The 17617-nt window shown below is 49.1% G+C and overlaps 2 protein-coding genes across 8 annotated transcripts in view; one reads left to right on the plus strand and one right to left on the minus strand.

Annotated features, from left to right (window-relative positions):
- Positions 1-275: 275 nt before the first annotated feature.
- On the minus strand, positions 276-4668 carry TMEM170A (transmembrane protein 170A). Of its 3 annotated transcripts, XM_056360648.1 has the most exons (4): positions 4479-4668; positions 4207-4377; positions 3794-3925; positions 3380-3607 (listed from the first exon to the last, which is right to left on the minus strand). In XM_056360648.1, exons 1-3 carry the CDS (start codon positions 4597-4599, stop codon positions 3795-3797), a joined length of 423 nt encoding a protein of 140 aa, XP_056216623.1. In that variant the 5' UTR covers positions 4600-4668; the 3' UTR covers positions 3380-3607; position 3794. The 3 variants fall into 3 exon arrangements, with proteins under 3 accessions (XP_056216621.1, XP_056216623.1, XP_056216622.1); XM_056360646.1 differs by lacking the exon at positions 3794-3925 and having other exon boundaries at positions 276-3607; positions 4479-4660; XM_056360647.1 differs by having other exon boundaries at positions 3380-3925; positions 4479-4667.
- A 273-nt stretch (positions 4669-4941) lies between these two features.
- Positions 4942-17617, plus strand: part of CFDP1 (craniofacial development protein 1) — a 66768-nt gene continuing 54092 nt past the window's right edge. For all 5 annotated transcript variants that reach the window (XM_056360641.1, XM_056360644.1, XM_056360642.1 and 2 more), the window contains exons 1-4: positions 4942-5086; positions 5158-5263; positions 5833-6061; positions 7918-8018. In XM_056360641.1, coding sequence (XP_056216616.1) covers positions 5032-5086; positions 5158-5263; positions 5833-6061; positions 7918-8018 — 491 coding nt within the window. In that variant the 5' untranslated portion in view covers positions 4942-5031. The remainder of the gene's footprint in view (positions 5087-5157; positions 5264-5832; positions 6062-7917; positions 8019-17617) is intronic.

Genomic DNA, 17617 nt, shown 5'->3' on the forward strand with positions numbered 1-17617 from the left:
ACGGGAGCGGGTCAGCACCAAGCCCGGGGGCGGCAGGGGCCTCCCAGCCTCAAGCCAGGCCCAGCCTGTCCCCAACAGCTGAGCAGCAGCGAGATGTCACCTTGGCTGCGGTGGGGTCCAGCTCCTAATGGAGACAAAATTAACAACCGGGACCCTTCTGGTGCAGATGGCCCCGGGTGGGAGAGCCCTGCCCCATGTGAGGCAGGAGCAAGGCTCCTTTCCAAAAGCACAACCCAAGCCCCTTTGTCATGCTGCACGAGAAACACACAAATTCATTCACCTCGATCGTTACAGAATTTACTGATAAATCACCACCAGGATTAGAAGTGTCAGTAGAAAAATAAAATTTACAGAGTTTTCTATCATACAAAGATTTGTTCGTGACAGCCACAGTCGTTAGCGAGATAGGAAGTCGGGTGGTATCTACCTCAGGCCAGCACGGGGGATGTTTGCACGCAGAAAGCAGGGCCACGAGCCTCAGCTCGAGCAGCGATGGCTCCTCAGGGCAGGCGGCTTCTCCGCAAGGTGTTTCCTCGACCGACGTTGCTGGCTGGGCTCCCTGCCCAGGGCTTCACAGCACTGCCCAGCCCGGGACACCCTGGCATTGATATTTTTGCAAGCTCTTTGTAGTTTTTGGCAAGTTTGACCCAGCAAAGTCTACCGACACCCAAGGAAAACTGAAGGGATTCCTCCGCTCACCTCAGGCAGGATAAAGGAACGTAAAGGGAAGACCACACTGATGCAGTGAGAAGGGAGGGGACTCCCAGCAGCAACTGGTCTGATGCATCAACTCAAGACTACTCCTTCCCGTTTGGATCTGGTTTTACCGGAGAGGGAGGTCGGGAAGGCAGCCAGGGGAGCAGAGGAAGCTCAGTGAGTACCAAGACAACACAAAGAAGTCGTCCGCAGTGCTAACACCTGTCAAGTCAGCAGCTGATTTGTTCACCTTTTATGCAAGAATTCCCTGCAAATTTCATGGTGCCTGGGCACTGAGAGGCACCACCGGCTCCAACTGCTCGACATCCAGTGGCCAAGCTGCCAGCTCTTCAAGTAAAGCAGCCTCCCCTTCAAAACAGCCTTTGGGAGATCACAATGGGTATAAACCAGCAAGTTTTCAGTTCGCCCACCACCAAGCGAGTCTGTCAAGCGATATTTTTTCATTTGTTCTGAGCTCTTAACAGCCCGGATTTGTGTCCCGCATGCCTCAGCCCCATGACTACAGAGGAACCACCTCCGTGCCACGGCACGCTGATAAAGTGCTTTCCCAGTTGCAATCAACTTAGTCCTGGTTACTGAAAGATGCCAGGACGGGACAGGGGTCAAAGGGGAGCACAGCGGGTGCCCAGGACACTGGTTTCTAGTGTCCCCTGAAAGGTAAGGCCAGACTCACCCAGCCTAAGTCCCATGAGAGACTTTCAATCCATCCAGGAAAACACAGGATGATTCGTGTGAATTAAACCAGACACTCGGGGCACACGCTGTGCATGCAGCCATTTGAAAAAACAAGTGGGAAGGGGGAAAGACATCTAAAGGGACCATTATTCCTGCTTTTTCACCGCGGGCAGAAGCACAGAGGGAAGGAGAGGCCCAACCTTTCCCTGGGGGAATGCCGCAGCAGGAAAGCTGGCTCTCGACAAGCAGCACAGAGCACAGGGTGCTCTGAAGATCCAGGGTTTAGTATACATTATACCGCCTGGACCTCACCCACCTAAGGAGAATAATTCACATTAAAGTCTTTCCTAAAATGCACAGCTTTATTCCCTGAATTAACCTGGGCTAAAATTTAGAGTGATCTCAATAAGTAGCTCCTGAAAAACACCTCTCGCCATCAGCTGCCAACAGCCCACCCCAGAGAAGTTAATACGTAGAGAGAAATTCTTTTTCATGACAAACACAGTGCCCTGTTGAGTGCTGCTTCAGCACAGAGGACACGGGGTTCTTGGAAGATAACTGGCCTTGCAAAAAGTTGCAGGTACAAGAGGCGAGCTCATTTGGAAACCAAAGGAGTTCAGCAAAAAGAGACAGTGTCCTGCAAGGCTGGACACAGACAGCGCCTTCCCTCAGCAGCCCGCACGGATGTCAGCGGTTAATAAACAAACAAGAATCACACAAATCCACGGGGCTGAGACGCGTCCTTGGGATTCAACCCCAGCTTCCCCAAGGGCCCCCCAGAAACCAAGCCCCCAGAAAGCGCCCAGCTAGCTATCTTGAGAGCCCTGGTGCATGGCATGCCTCCAGGTAAAAGGGGAGGTCCAAGAGTTAGTTAAAAGTCACTTAAATATAACAAACTAAAACAATTCATTAGGAGACCACACTGCCTGCAGGTAAGGGTTGGTTTGGGGCTGCGTTCACAGGGCTTGTCCCCGATGGACACAGGAATCACCCAGGCTCCTCCCAGGACCCCTGCAGGCATCCCACCCACTGGCACGCTGCAGGCTGCATGCCGCAAAGGTGGCGCGCTCCCTGTCTCTGCGCCTGGGAAGCCTCAAGTCATGACAACCCACCGCCGGCGGTGCAGCTCTCACCAGCGCGGTCGCTGAAGCAGCAGCGCGCTGAATTTTACGTAAGCTGGCCAGCGATGTTGATGTATCAGTGAAGACACCCAATTCCGCCACACTAATGTAAACATGATCAGCAAGTAAAAGGAGAACAGAGAAGATTAAAAACAGGAGTTTCCTTCAAAGCCCCTGAAGCAACAGTACGCACTCACACACGCGCCCTGGGATTTCTAGCATGGGCAGTGGAGCGTGGCGCCCGTTCAGCTGTGCTTTTGCCTCTCGGGCAGAAGGTACACTGCACCCGAAGAGCTTAACCATAATAAAATTCACAAAAATAGTGATCCTTTTTATGCCTGTTATTTCCCCAGCTACAGCATTCCTAGTCACAGCTTTCAGCCACAAATTTGCACTTTCATCTGTCTAAAATGATTTTTCCTTTTGCTGCTCCCAAATTCACTACAACCAAGACCTGGTATTAGGAAGTTTGGGCCAGGAAGAAAAAAATTAATTTTCTCATTAAAAAAATTCACATTAAAAGAGCTTCAGGTTCACTGCAAACAAAGCAGCAAGAGGTCAAAGCATTAAGTGAGCTCTGAAAACATCGCATCATTCTGTAATACTATTTCTACCCCAGAACAACCGGTGTAACATCCTAGTTACACCCTGCTGCTACAATTCATCACTGGTAAAAGGTATGTAGGCATCCTCCTCCAGAAACCATTCTCCTATCCTCCAGAGACATAAAGTTTCACTTGGCACTTAATGTTACCAAAAAGTAACAAAAATCACAATTTTTAGCTTAATTTCAAGCCATGCTGGAGGCAGGAGCAGGCCTTCATGTATCCTTCAACCAGTGGAGAAAGCACACGCCGAGGCACGCCTCAAGTCGCGCTCCCGCTTGATTTATTTCAGAGGCGGTGCAGGTGGCAGATCCTTTGCTCTTCCTTTGCTTTGTGTTCTCTAGTGTCTGAAGAAGAGCTAGAGGGTGGCTAAGATACGTAAAAACGAAACCACCACCACACAGAACGTCTGGCCCACTCCTAAAATGAGGGCTTCGAAGGGAATCATTTTTTTCCCCGCGGCTCTGTATACTCCAGCAATGGCAGCACCTGTGGAGAGGGGAAAAAGCCAAAACGTGAATGTGTGACAGCGCATGTGCGATATATGCTGTCGTACCACAGGGATGAAGGGGAAAGCCTCACAGGATGTGAGACTGGGGCAGAGAACAGGGGGGTCTTGCTGAACCCCTGTGCACCAGCTGACAGAAATTCCAGACAGTTTTTACTGTGACAAACCTCAGCCAGTAACCAATGCACGCTGGTGGCAATGGGTGAATTGGTGGGGAAACTCTGCCGAGGCCTCCAGAAGGTGGGGAGGTTGGGGTGGTTTTGGACACGCTCTCATCACAAGATCCTCTACACCACAGCCTGTTCTGGGCACAGACACCAAACCTGTAAGTGGTTTATCTCTGAGCGCTCAGAAACCCGAAAGCCCACCTGGCTCAGCACCGGACAGGCATGTTTGGGACCCCCGACAAAGGGCTCGAGAGGTGGGATGGTCCAACCCTCTCAAACACGGGGCGCGGGGGGAATATAGGCCAGGACATCAATCTGTCTACCCCCGGGAATGCCGCGGCTCGCCGTGCTCCCAAAGGCAACCTCCAATGACTACAGACCACCCGGCCGGTATTTTCGAGCATCTACCGTACTTGTCAGGATGCCGGCGGTGATGGGTCCCACGATGCCCATCAGCAGGAGGCTCACGGACATGAACCTGCCGTACTTGTGATGCCTGAGCGTGAAGAGCGCTAGCAAAGCGGCCGGGACGTGGAAGGAGAGGGAGGAGACGAGAGCCCAGAGGAAGACGCCATACCACATCTCTGTGGAGAGAAGGGCCGTGAGGCCGGCTCGGGGCCCGCAGGCCGCCGGCGGGGGCGGCGGCAGGGCCCGCTCCCAGCAGGCCCGGCGGCGCCGAGGGTACCTGGGAAGGTGGAGAGGGGGCTGGAGTAGGTGGTGGTGCCGTTGCCCACGCGGGGCACCAGGCGGAGGCTGAGGATTTGCTGCAGGAGTCCCCCGCCGCCGCCCGGCTCGCCGCCCTCCATCCCCGCGCCGGGCCCGCCGCCGCCATCCGCTGCCTCCTCTTCCGCCCGCCCCCTTCCGCCCGTCCTAGCCAATGGGAAGCATTGTGCGATGACGGACAGAAGCCTTTGCCAACCGCCGCCCGCCGGGGGAGCGCCCGGGCAGCGGGGCCTTGTCCCCACTCCCGCGCTGCCATGGGAACGGCTGCCGGCCGCAAGGACTGCTGGGAGCGGCCTCGCCGCGGAAGCCCCCCTGGGCAAGCGGGGCGGGGCTCTCTGTCGGGGCCGGAAGGGCGCTCTAGCCCGCTGGCGGGGCTCTCCTCGCTGCTCCCTGGGCTTGGGCGCCGTGGGGGAAGCACGGCCGCCTCCCGCCCCGCCAGGGGGCGCCCGAGGCTGGCGGCGGCGCTCTGGGCGGCGGGCGCGCGGCGGGCGTGAGGCGGCGGAGGGGCTGGGGCCATGTCGGGCTCGGAGGAGTACTCCTCGGCCGAGGACGAGGACTACGTGCCCTCAGGTGAGCGGTGGAGGGCGGGGGGCGGCGGCCGGGCCCGGGCCCGGTGCCCGTGCTCACTGCTGTGCTTGCAGGTGCGGAGTACAGCGAGGACGACGTGAGCGAACTGGTGCGGGAGGAGGCGGCGGACAGCCCGCGGCCGCCCCGCGGCAGAAGGAGCCCCCGCCGCCCCGCCAGCAGGTAGGGCCGCGGCCGGAGCCGCCCCCGGTGCTGTACAGCCTCCGGGTGTTCGGCGGGGGAACCCGCGTTAGCCCGGTGCTGCCTCGGGGCTGGGGCCGGCCCTGGTGCCGGTGTAGCGTCAGGCAGCCCCTCGGGCCTGGCAGGCCGCCCGCCCCCCGCGGGGCAGCTGTGCGCCTTTTGATGAGCCCTGTGAGGCGCCAGGCGCTTTTCGGTGGGAGGAAAAAAACCCCGTATAGATACAGTTTAGTTACGGTTGGTTCTTCTCCAGGCCAAGTTCTCCACCCCGTGCGCTTCCTGCAGGGGCCCGGAGGCCGTCGTGTGCTCACAGGTACCCCCGCATGCCTGCCAGCCGTGTCGGGGGGCTGCCTGTCCCAGGCTCCCCTCACCGCAGCAGCATCGTCTGGTGCTTCAGTAGCTTCACCCCCGAGATGAGGGGGAGTCCCCCAGGTGGAGCCTCTTGGCGAGCATATGAAATATTTCACCCCTGTTCAGCTGTGGTATAGTGTTGCAGCACCACCTTTATACATACATTATTTTTTATATTTTTTTTTTTTGGCATTTGCTTTCAGGAAGAGGAAGAAAGGAGGTCTCTTGCTAGAGCCAGATGAGAAAGAGGAAGAAAAGGCTCAGCGGAATGAGGAGGAGGAAGAAGAGGAAGTGGATAGTGTAGAGCAGGTGGAAAGAAACAGAGAAGAAGAAGAAAAAAAGAAAGAGGATGCTCTTTGGGCCAGTTTCCTTAGTGATGTGGGACAGAAGCCCAAAGCGGGGGCTGCCACACATGTGACGCAAACTAAGAAGGTAATGGGGGCCTGTGCCTTCGCCCAGGGAGTGTGGGAAGGGCCTGAAGCTTTAAAGCACACACCGTTGGTTCTAGCTGGTACCATATGTCAGTCAGAGCTGGGAAAAGTCTGGGTTTAGTCCTGCCCCATCTGCTTGTAAGCCTGGAGCCCTGTCGTGGGCCAAACTGTAAGCTGCTGGTTTCTTTCCAGCTGGGGAGGTCTGTGATCTGGCAGTGCTGCTTTTGGAGCTGCTTGTCAGTGTCCTGGAGTGTCCCACAGAGTCCTGTTGGCTTCTCTTCCTGGTCCTGGATTCTGCTTGTGATGTAGGAGCAGCACAGTGAGCTTTGGGCTGAGCTGTGCTTGTGTGCACAGCTCTCTGCCAAGGCTTGTGCCTTTACTGATTCTCAAACAAAAGAAGCTGTTTGTGTGTGTGTGAGAGAGGGGAAACAGAAGAGACCTGTGCAGACATCTCTGTGCCTTGCCCTTCATCCTCGTACAGTGACGGGGTCTGGAAGATGCTGTGCATTGGGATGCACATATGTAACAAGAATGAATCTAGCTTTCTCTGCTTTATATTATAAGCCCCACTAACATGCTTTTGCTCTCTGTCTGCAGAAGTTTTCTGTAGAGAGAATTCTGTATGTAATCGGCTACTTTAAAAGATTTGGTTCTTAGTAAAACCAAATGCATCTATTTGCGTGGCAAAGCTTTTCATGCTGAAGGTGGTAGAAGGGAAGAAGGTACCAAAACTGACCCTCTGTTGTTAGAATTGCCTTTTCTTTTTTTGAGTGGTCAGCCAAAAAACTATTTTGTAACAGAAGTTTGGACTCTCAAATCAGTGATGCCTGGTGAGTAAAGTTCTCATTGTGTGAAGCTTCTTTCTAAACTGTTGGAAGGTTGCAGAACAAGTGTCTTTGTGTAATCATTGCTTGCAACTTTTAGAAGGAAGAGTCCTTTAATCTGAACCCTCCAGCTTCTCTCCGCCTCACTTGTTACTGGATGAACAGCTGAGATGGTTAGAGGTAGAATTAGGGAGGAAAGGAAAAGTTCTTTTCTGAGCAATTCTACTTTTATGGGCAGATGGCTAAAATGTGGGTGGTCTTTGAAAGTTCCTTCATAGCCTAAAATAATTTATGGGGAGATGCAGTTCCTCCATTCTCTTTGTGAACTTCTTAATTTGGACTTAAGTTGTCTGCTTGAACATCTTCACTGGTGTGTGGTTGATTTAGAGCAAGAATTTTGGGTTTGTTTTGATTATTTATAGGGTCTGAGGTTTTTTTATGCATGCTGTTAAAAGCTGTAGTTGTGACTGAGTAAATTAAGAGGCGTTGTTGATGAATTGCTTAATAAAAGTATTTCCTTCTCAAATTAAAGAGGCATTATGGACAAGTCATTTAATATCTTCAGGGTTCTCTATGAAGGTCAGCCAGCCTTGCTTTTCCTATTGATGGGTTTGTGTTCTTCTATATTCTTGAGTAAAAATAAATGTATTTCTGCATAATCCACCACCCTGGCAGCTTTATTGTCTGGTGATGCTTAGTCTGGGAGAACTGAGTCTTCAGGCTTTTGCTTGCTTGCTGAACCACAGTAGTGTATTCTTGCTCCTTCCTACATGTAATTACAATTTCACATCTTGTTTTGGGTCTGTTTTGATCCTTGAGCTCCAGTGAGAGCCTGGAGCCAAAGCAGGGAATTTCCTTCTGGTGACAGGGGCATTTGCTTCCTTTTTCTTGTCTGTGGGTGACTTGCTTTGACCATCCAGCCTAAATTGTAGTGCTACCTGAGGTCTGCATTGGGTCCTTGGCCCCTTGGAGTGATAATTTGGCTTGACTCCACAAATGCATTGTTTTGCTTTCTCCTTTGTGTATTTTGTAGGCTGAAGAAGAGAAGAGTGGAAACAAGCTTCAGGAGAAGCCAAAAGATTCAGTAAAAGTGACAATCACCAAAACATTTGATTTCGCTGGTGAGGAAGTCAGGTAAGTTGGCAGATGTGACATGTTTGCTATGGGCTCAGTGCAAACTGGGCGCTGCTCTTCTGCGGGCAGGCTGGAAGTGTGCTGTGAAACATGGGGTACCTTCTCCTTTTTCCTTTATACTTGTTTTTTATCATGAGTACATACAGACCTCCAGGAAAATGAGGCTGAGACTTTTTTTCTGCCCGAGGGCTGCAGAGTATGCTTGTATGCAGACCTTGGTCTTTGCTCAGCTTCAAAATAGGCCTGTGGATTCACTTCAGTTTCCCCATCTGGACAGTGTTTAAAATGGTTGGCAAAGCTTCCTGGTGGCACTGCCACTGTGAAGGCTGGGACAAGGAGAGAACTGCATATGGCCCCACAGGGATGACGTAACGCATTTTATGCCTTCAGTCTGGTCCAAGTCCTGTGCTGGGGGCAGGATTTTTGCTGGCATTGACCCTGGTGATGTTCACAATCCACTGCAAACATCTGCAGACAGTTTTGCTGAACGGACTAATAGCTTAGTGCTTTTCTCGCTGAAACAGTTGCGACAAAGGTGATGGGCTGGGTAAAATCATCCTTAAGGCTGAGTTTGGCTTGCAAGATGCCTCTTGAGATGCGCTGTAAAAAGGGGCAGGCGTTTTATAAACATGTGAACTGAGGGGCCTGGGTGAGCCCACTTGAAACCTGAGTGCCCTGTGACCTCGTGGTTATTGCCATGGTGTATTATTTTTTTTTAAGTAAGTAGCTGTAAACCTGGTTTTGTCAGATGAGACTTTCGCCTGTATTTTGCGTGGCAGCAGAGGGCAGCAGTTCCCAGCAATAACACCCACGGTGCCTCATCTGCAGGAGGAAGTGGAGAGCAGGGTTTTCTGCTGCTCTTGCTTTTCATGTCGGTACTGCTGCCTGAGCTGTTTGAAAAACCTGAGAGCCGAGAGCCATAGTAGCGACTTCCCTAACTCCCTGCATAATCCAGGCTGTAGAAATACCCTTCATTCACTGATGAAATGGCAAAGAACTGCAGCTTTTCTGAGAGAGAGTATCTGTCGTACCCTTCCTACAAAGGAAAGGCTAAGTTTTTCCCTGTGGACAGATGAAAATCTGTAGCAGAACTACAGACAGAAGTTTTGTCTTCTGATGCATGCTCCTGTCCTCAGCCGCTAGCTTGTTTGTCCCCATTTTTCCTGTATTTTTTCTGGTTAAAACACGATGTCTTACCAGGTAAGAATAGCTGAAGCTGTAGGATCACAGGGCTGTCATGCAAAAGCCTGATTGTGTTCTGACACATCAGGTGGCATATGGCGGGACTGCATTCCTGGTGCTTTGGGGTTGCATGAAATCAGCGTGTGATCTTATCTGAAGTCTGGACACATCCATCTGTGTGTTATAGGTTGAGTGTCATGTCCTAACGTGAGCACAACAGGACGGGGTTGATTGACAGGGAAGCTTGCCTTGTAGGCTGATTTCAGAACGGGGGTCTCCCACTTGTGGAAAGAAAATGTTTTTGTGTAATTTTTTGTGAAGTGTAGGACCCTTTAAAGTAGGGGCCTGGTAAAAATGTCTGCCTGGAAGCTTCTTGTTTACCTGCCTCAGTGAAAAGAAGCCCTGGATAATTATGATTTGAGCATAGAATTACTCAGGCGTTGGTCAGATTCTGGCATTCTAGATTTTGCATGGTGGTTACAGATTAGCTTCACCAGTGCTGCTCCTGCTTTTGTTGGTAATGTTAGTTGGAGGGGTCAGAGAAACTTTCTCTGTCCTTCAAAAAGTGGTTTGTCTTATGTGAACGGAACTTGTCCAGGGCTCCTAAGATGCTGAGTTTGTGCTTTTGACATAAGCATCTTCTCTGTAGTTTCTTAATAGCTGTAACTAAGTTAAAGGCATATTCTTCAGCACTAGTTGCTTTTCTACTGTCCTTTGTAGTGCTCAGTGCTGACTCTTTCCCTTGGGGAACTGCAAAGGAATCAATACAAGTTTCTAGTAATTTTTGATCCAAGAGGCAAAAGCTGAAGCCTGGGCAACCATGGGGCTGTAAGCCTGCAAACCAGGAAGGGTATTTTGTTTACGGCAGCTGTATCAACAGGTTGCAGAACCAGCAACAGAAAGTTTGTAACGAGGTCTGGAGGACTGTTTTCTGCTGGTGCCAGTTACAACATGCTACTTTCTTCAGCAGTTTGAGAACAGAAAAATCTTTCAGTGTGTGTTTGCCCCTTTGATTTTTGTGATACTCGGAGCTGAAGCTTTTGTGTTGTTTGCTACATCTTGCATCTCTAAATGCGTTACACTGTTAGCGGTGGGTAGGATATAAGGAGTTATCACTGCTTACAGCTACTGGCATTTTCCTGTAAGGCAGTAGGTGAGGGCCAGAGGGCTGCATTTTCTTTAGAATAGCAGGAGGGTTGTCTTTGCACCACCCTAATGTTTGCAAATGAAACGCAAACTTCCTTGCCTGGGGAAGCAGCTGGCAAATTGTTGGTTACAAAGGCCAACACACGCTAGTTGTGTGCATTTCTGGACTGAAAGAACTGAAATGAGAGAGCTGTCTCTGTTGCTTTCCTTTCTAAATGGTTTGAGGCTACTTCTGAGTGTTGCTCTTTTGAAAGCTTGAGAAGAATTTAGATCAGTATTTAAGCACTGATAGATTCAGGACACAAATTTTGACAGTCTGCTCACTGAAGCTCTTAACAGAAGATCATTTAGCCCTGATCTCATGTTGCAGAACAATTTATTTTCTCCTGTAAGAAGATGGTATCGTCTCTTCTGCGTGACTGGAGTAGTAGAAGTCTCTTTCAGAGATCTCCAGCTACAGGGCTATACTAGAATAGTGAAAGACCTTCCTGTTTAAGCTGTCAACTCCCCTGTAGGTTATTGTAGCATTTAATGTCCATTTTGATTAGTCTGTGCTTGTATCACTTGCTAATGCTGAACTTCAGGTTCAAAGTATTACAAATTACCGATTACCAAATAAAGAATTAAATTTAGTGGCTTTTAATTTTACAAAATGCATGATTTAGTTTTGCCTTGTAAAACCAAAGCTGTTGAATCCTGGAGCTAGGAGCAATCTTTAACTAATCTTGGTGTTTTCCAGTTGTGACTTTTCTGCCTGCTTTTCATTCCTCCCTGGTGTTAAATAGATTAGGAGCAGCAGGTGACTGTCACCCAAATGGCTGTAATTGTGGGTAGCGGGAGCAATTTGCAAAGGCAGTTCAGCATCTAAATGGAAGTTCAAGTCATATCTTACTGGCAGAGGAGATTGAAGCTCCTTTGAAGCGTCTGGTTTATGAACTTGCCTCACGATGCAGGACGTGTGGTTGCATTAATGGGGGATCACATCCCTGGTGCCAGGGTTTATCTATTGCAAAATGTAATTGCTGTATGATGAAACTTGTTTTCTTTTTGGCACTCCAAACTACTTTGGCCTTTGGCTTTCTTTAAATGGCTGCTGTGCTCAGTGTATCAAAAAGGTTCTTCTGTGCTCCTTCCATGAAAGTCAACTTTGTGCCTGTCCAGGAATGCCACCGAATGCAGCTCATACACATGGCGCTGGCCCAGCCCCATGGCATCAATCGCAGTCAGCATGACAGCTTGTGATGGACGAGCAAAGTCAGGTCACTGAATGCTGGCAGAAGCAGGTTTTGGTTTGAAACCTCTTCGTGTACCTTCATTTGGCTCGCAGGAGGCAAAATGAAGTTGAGAGGAGTACTGGTATCTGGCTTGATGCTAATTCAGGGATGGGAGGCCTGTGTTTGGCACCCTGCTTTGTTCATACATTGCACGTTCCAAGTAAAGGACTCAAAACTAGAAGCTTTATATTTCTGAGTGTCTGGGCTTTGTTCCTGTGGTTTAAATGCAAAGTTTTACACACTCGGGTTATTCTTTTGGTGGGAATGCCTTCCTGGTACTGCAGAGTTGCTGAGCTGTGCAGATAGTGTTGCGTTGTGCTGGCAAAACTGTGGCTTGTGCTGCTTCGGTGACTTTCTGCCACTTCCCCTGCGTGCATGAACAAAGCAGGCAAGCCAAAGCAAAGCCATAGCAGGGCTCCACTCTCCCATCTGTCACTGGAGAGAGCCCTGCTCTTTTCCTGAAATCTGGCGAGGCATTCCTGTCACTGCTCCCTTTACTTTCCCACAAGGCTGTCTTCACCATTGGTGTCAGTCTGGGATCCAGAAAGACTCCCAGCAAGCTGGGCAATGGCCTCAGACCTCTGCGTTGTGGTCCCTTTCTGCTCAGTCCTCACGCTGGTAGGTGGCAATTAGCAAACTTCTCGGAGGCAATGCGGACCAGATTTTGCATTAACCCTTGAGCTTTTTTTCTTAAGCTTCTGCACTGTGTTTGCATGCTCTGAGCCCATTTCTTTCAGTGCTTTTGTGTCTGGCAGGTGTTCCTGTGATGTGAGTAACTCCTGGCTTCTTGCCCCATTGGGGGCCAGAATTGTCATGCAAGCTGTATGGCCTCTGGCAGCATGCTGGGCCTGGATCCATGTAGAAATATTTCAGGAAGAGGTTTAAGATCTCCTTTTCATGTCTGCAGTGTGAGCTCCCTTCTGCTGTCTAGATGCTGAGATAAGTGAGTGCAAAGATCCAGCTGGTACTTTCTTGCACGCTGCCTATCTTCCTCCTGCTGAGCAGCTGATAAGTGCTGAAGGCATCATCCTTACTGCTATGACAGAAATTGCCAGACCACAGAGCCCTGAACCTGAAGTACTTAGAGCCAGGCAGCTGGGCGTTCACTGTGGGACCTTGAATAATGGGCAAATGTTTGTCCGGTAAACTCTTGAGGTACTTTCATATTTGAAGGCTGAACAGATGGGTGAGGTTTTGCAGAGTTTGACTGAAGCTCATCTTTTCAGGTTGAGCTTGGTAATCTTTATCTGCTTCTTAGGTGCCTGTTCCCTGATTAATTCAGGCTGCTTCTGAAAGTATTCTTTAGTGTTTGCATGATTAAAGCTTACTGTTGCTTTGAAACTCGGTGCTGGAATGTCCATGTTTGGTGGGGCAGCAAGCTCTGCGCAGTGCTCTCGTGGGGAGAGCTCTCAGCTTAAATTCACAGCTGTGAAAATCACCTGACTTACGGTGGTCTTTTTTTCTTGCTCCAAGGGACAGATGATGACCCAATTCCATGGTTATTATTTGCTTTTTTAGATTGCTTTTAGGTGGGTTTTTATAAGGCATTTAGTCCAGAGGTACATACAAAGGAGCAGAAAGCGCTCTGATGTGTTTGAAGTCCTTGAAGGCTTTACAGATGTAAAAAGGAACAAATTCTTAGCTTTCCTACAGAACCTTCTGTCCATGCATCTCAAAGCGCTTCTTTAAAGAAGCGTTGTTATTGCCCGTTTGGGAATATGAAACACGAGGTATACGAGGGTTGGTGACATCCACTGGTTCACAGGGGCTCCTGGATCTTGTGGCTCAGGATACCCAGGTGTCCCAGCTTAACCTGTGCGTGGCGTGTACCAAATCAAACCAGGAAAGGCCAGTGCTAAACATAACGGGCAATAAGCAGCGTCACGCTGAGTACGTGACTTGCTGCTGGATATAATGAATACTGAAAAGTTCGTACAGTTTTGTAGAAGGAACCGGGCAAAGTCAGGTCAGATAGATTCGTCTGGGCCGTTATACGCGAGACATGAACTCCACCTCTGGGTAGGCGCTCCCCGCTGTTGACTCCTGTGGGAGCCCAGTTCTGTGGCTTAGAATAGCCTGTGGTCTGCCGCAATATGACTGCTTTTATTTGCGTGTCCACCGTGCTGTGAGTACACGAGTCGTGCTGGCTCCGTGTGCTGAGCAGAGTTGAGAGGCAGCTTGTGTTCTAGGTTAGGGAAGATAAGCTGATGGTTCACAGTGCAGCTGTTAGATTTTAAAAGCAAAATACTTTATGTACCTCTTTAAAGCTTTGTATCTGATTAAGAACCAAATAGTTATAAATGTAAATCATTCTAGTAATTACTGGGGTTTATACTGGCTGAGGCTGATATTTCATCTGCCACAGCTGAAGTGTGGGGTAAAAGAACCTGACTTTTGTCTGTTACTGTTTGTAAATGGTTATCACCTAGGATGTCCTGGAAAAAACCCTCATTGCTTATTCTGTGTTGCTGCTTCACAGGTTTTCAGCCTACCTTAAGGCTTCAAGAAAAAAGATTATTTGGAGGAGATTGTTCTTAAGTTGGATTGGTGGGTTTTGCTGATGGAATTCATGACGTTTGGAGCAGGAAAAGTGAAGGTGAAGGGAGGTGGCTGAGGGCAGGTTCTTACCAGGTGTCTTGCCTGTGCTAATAAAAGCCCTTTCTTGGCCAATAATGCAGATCTCCTTTGTACAAGAATACTGTTGATGATGGGAATTGGGCAGGCAGGGCTGCAGGCTGTGGCCAGAGCTTCATTTTTTGGTGTCCCATGAAGTAATTGAGGTTCAAAATACCCTTTAACTTAGGCCTGATTAGGTGGGGTGGTAAGGTCTGAGCCCAGTCTGTGGCGTTAGCTGAGCTGCTGGACTCTTCACCTTGGTGAGCTGCTCAGGAGAGCCGTGCAGAGCTGGTTAAGGACTGATTTATTCCCTCGTGGCAAGGAGAAGTGCTGACCTGTGCGCAGCAGAGATGAGGTTATAATTCAGTTCTCTGCAGTTGTACAGTGCTGCTGCTTGGGATTTTCTTGATGCTGCCTCTCACCACTGAAATTTGGGCTTTCTTTTTTTTAATCTTATCTCATTCGTGCGCTTGTTGAATAGACACCTATATCCTAGACTGCTCACTTTCTAACCCCAGGTCTGCTGTCCTCCAGAGCTTCAGCCCTTTGATCCTGACCCTTTTTAGGAGATAACAGGTGGAAATGGCTGCAGGAAAAGCAGATTGGACATCTGAGAACAGCCTGAGTTTTCCAAAGTCCTTGTTCAGCCTCCGATTTCCTTCTCAGTGGCTGTGCTGTCCTCTGCTCCTTACATGACAACTGAGACCAACCAAATGTGACAAAGATGAGAAACAAAGGAGGTGTAAGCCAAGGAGTTTGGGAGACTACCACCTATTTTATTGCTTTGCCTTGAAGACAGTTAAGGTAGCTGTCTGAACAATGGCTGCTGCTTCTGCTTCTTCCTGGCAAGCCTTGAGCAGGGGTGGGAGAATGCTGAGGCTGACAGAGTTAATATTTCTAGGGAAGGGGTAAAAAGACCAGGGAATTTACTCCCACAAGTCTCAAGATTTAGAGCTGGCACAGAGAGCAATTTTAAAAATGTGTAATTGTCCATCTGCGTTCTTGCTCCGCGGTCTCAGCATGGCTCAGTCAGATGTGTTAGGCTAATTAGCACTGGGAGAACATGTAGCGCCATTAACTCGCTCCTTACCTTGCGATGCTTTTCAGGAAACTCAGCAGATGAGTAATAGGAAGGGGTTGACAGCATGCTCACGCTCTCTTGCTGGGTGTGAATCTTGGTCATTTGTTTTGTGTTCATGGGCTTTTGCAAGTGCTGAGTGAAGGACAGTTGCTTTTAAAATCAGAAGAAAGATCAGTAGCTTGGGTGTGCATCTCTTACTGATGCTGTAGGTGGTGTGGTACATGTTAGATCAAGGCTGATATGTGTGTAACGTGTGCCATATGTGCTTCTTTGCAAAAGCTTTTGCTGTATTGCTTATACATGTGCGTGAGAAGGCAGGTGAGCATCACCAGAACCTGTGTCCTGAAGCCTTATGTTTGGAAAGCCTGGCCTTTTGTCCCATGGGGATAGCAAATGATACACAGTTTCCACCAGGTGAGATGGACAGGTATCGTCAGACTAGATATGGGAGACAATGAACTGAACTAACAGAGGCAGAGGAAGAAACCACTTGGGTTTTTGTGTGCTTTTTGCAATAGCCTTGACTACCATAGCAAGGAAGTGTTAGGAAAAGTAAGACAAGTGAATTTCAGGAGCCCCTCGAGAAGCCTTTCCAAAGTCCAGCCCCTCAGAGGACTTTTGTTTCGTGTTGATGACCAGATGTTTTATCTTCGGTCTTCCTTGACTAAGGGGTTCTAGAGAAATGTTTTCTAGCCGCTTTCCAGTGACATACCACTTGCTCAATGAGGCTTGCACAGTGCAAACACCTTGGCTTTTAAGATTTTTCCAGAAATTTAGTCTAAGCAGTAGGAGCCTGCAGATGGTGCCTTGGGACCATAAGACAAATCAAATGACCTAGAATTACATGGAATATCAATGTGACCGCTGTTTAGAGGTGGCAGTCTAAAAAGTGACTGGTTGCTCATCTACAAACGAGCACCAAAATGCTGATTTTGGCATAATGAACTGTAGGCAGCAGCCTGTGCCTGTCCTTATGCTGTTGTTATTCTTAGAGGTCAGAACATGCCTCAGTTACCCACAGTTTATATTGGCTTTTTCCAATTTAAGAAACAGCTATTGTTTTTTTTTTTTTTTTTTTTTTGGAAGCCCGTAAGTGAAAATATGTTACCTTTCAAAAGATGCTTAAACATTAAAGGGTCTCGGGGGCGTGTTTTGATAACCTTTCCTCTGTGTGCATCCATTCCCTCATGCTTAAGAATTTCCCTGGGGAGTCTTGATGTTGTGCAGTGCTGACTGGCACGATGGTGGCCCAGAGATGAGGTCATTAAGTGTGAGCAGGAGCTACGTTGTGTGCTGGTTCACTCACTAGGCATTTGCCTTTCTCAAAGGCAGCTGCAGAAATTAAAACTTCATAAACGGTGTGACAAACCTAGCCAGAACTCTAAGCCAGAGCACTTGCTTCTAAAGTAAATTATGTTATGTTCTGCTTAATGTGCTTGGAGAAGGGGAATGGCATAATGAACAGCTTCTATTCAGGATTTTCATTAGTAGATGTGCAGATGAGGCTCCTGCTTAGACGGGGAAGCTGAAGCACAGAGGGGCTGTGACTTGCAAAGCGTTACACAGTAGTGCCAGCTTTGTCCACTGTTGTCTGGCATTTGCCACCATGCTGACTCCTGTCGTCTTCCTTTATCTTACCGTGCTCTTGAAAATCCCAAAGTGACTGAGCAGATGCCCAGCTGAAAGTCGTCTTCTGCTTCTGATATGGCTTGATGCTTTTAAAGAAATAATTGATGTGCGCTGGTTTCATTTGTGCATTTCTGCTGGCAGTCAGTGTGATGAAAAGGAAGGCTCAGCTGGGATCTCCAAAGGTGGGAGGGGTCTCCGAGCATCTCCAAAATGATCGCTTGACCTCCAGGTTAACTTGGGTGTTTCTAGGTTTTTCAAATCCGTGGTATCTGGGCACTGGATCAGCTTTGGGAACTGGATGACCAGCTGCGTTCTCTCATCTTCATGTTCAAGTGTTCTCTGCCTGTGTTCTGTGTAGTTAGTGTGGAAATACTTCAGTAACAGTCCCACCCTTCTCCAGCAGGTAAGGGAGGAGACATTGTTTCTGTACCTGGCTCTCAGGCAATTTCCTGCCTTTTAAAAAACTGGAAACAGAAGGTGCTTAGTGACCTGTTTAGGTCTCACAGGGGCTCTTTTGCTATTAGTAAGGGCATCTTCTGGCCCTCTGTTCATGCCTTCATCACATGGGCCTCAGATCCAGTCCCAGCATTTTGCTGCTTGCCCTGTTTCTTTTGCTTCCAAGCTGCTGCTTCATTCCTGACAGCTCCAGGCTCAGAAAAAGGCTTTTGATG

Source organism: Falco biarmicus, chromosome 15, assembly GCF_023638135.1.
Source record: "Falco biarmicus isolate bFalBia1 chromosome 15, bFalBia1.pri, whole genome shotgun sequence".
NCBI classification, from domain to species: domain Eukaryota; kingdom Metazoa; phylum Chordata; class Aves; order Falconiformes; family Falconidae; genus Falco; species Falco biarmicus.

Bases quoted from the DNA above. Each gene is read 5' to 3' on its own strand.
- TMEM170A (XM_056360646.1), bottom strand. From the start codon at position 4,599: ATGGAGGGCGGCGAGCCGGGCGGCGGCGGGGGACTCCTGCAGCAAATC. The intron at 4,378-4,478 runs GTACCCTCGGCG...TTCTCTCCACAG, and splicing joins CCCCCTCTCCACCTTCCCAG to AGATGTGGTATGGCGTCTTC. The intron at 3,608-4,206 runs GTACGGTAGATG...CCCTCTCCACAG, and splicing joins CACCGCCGGCATCCTGACAA to GTGCTGCCATTGCTGGAGTA.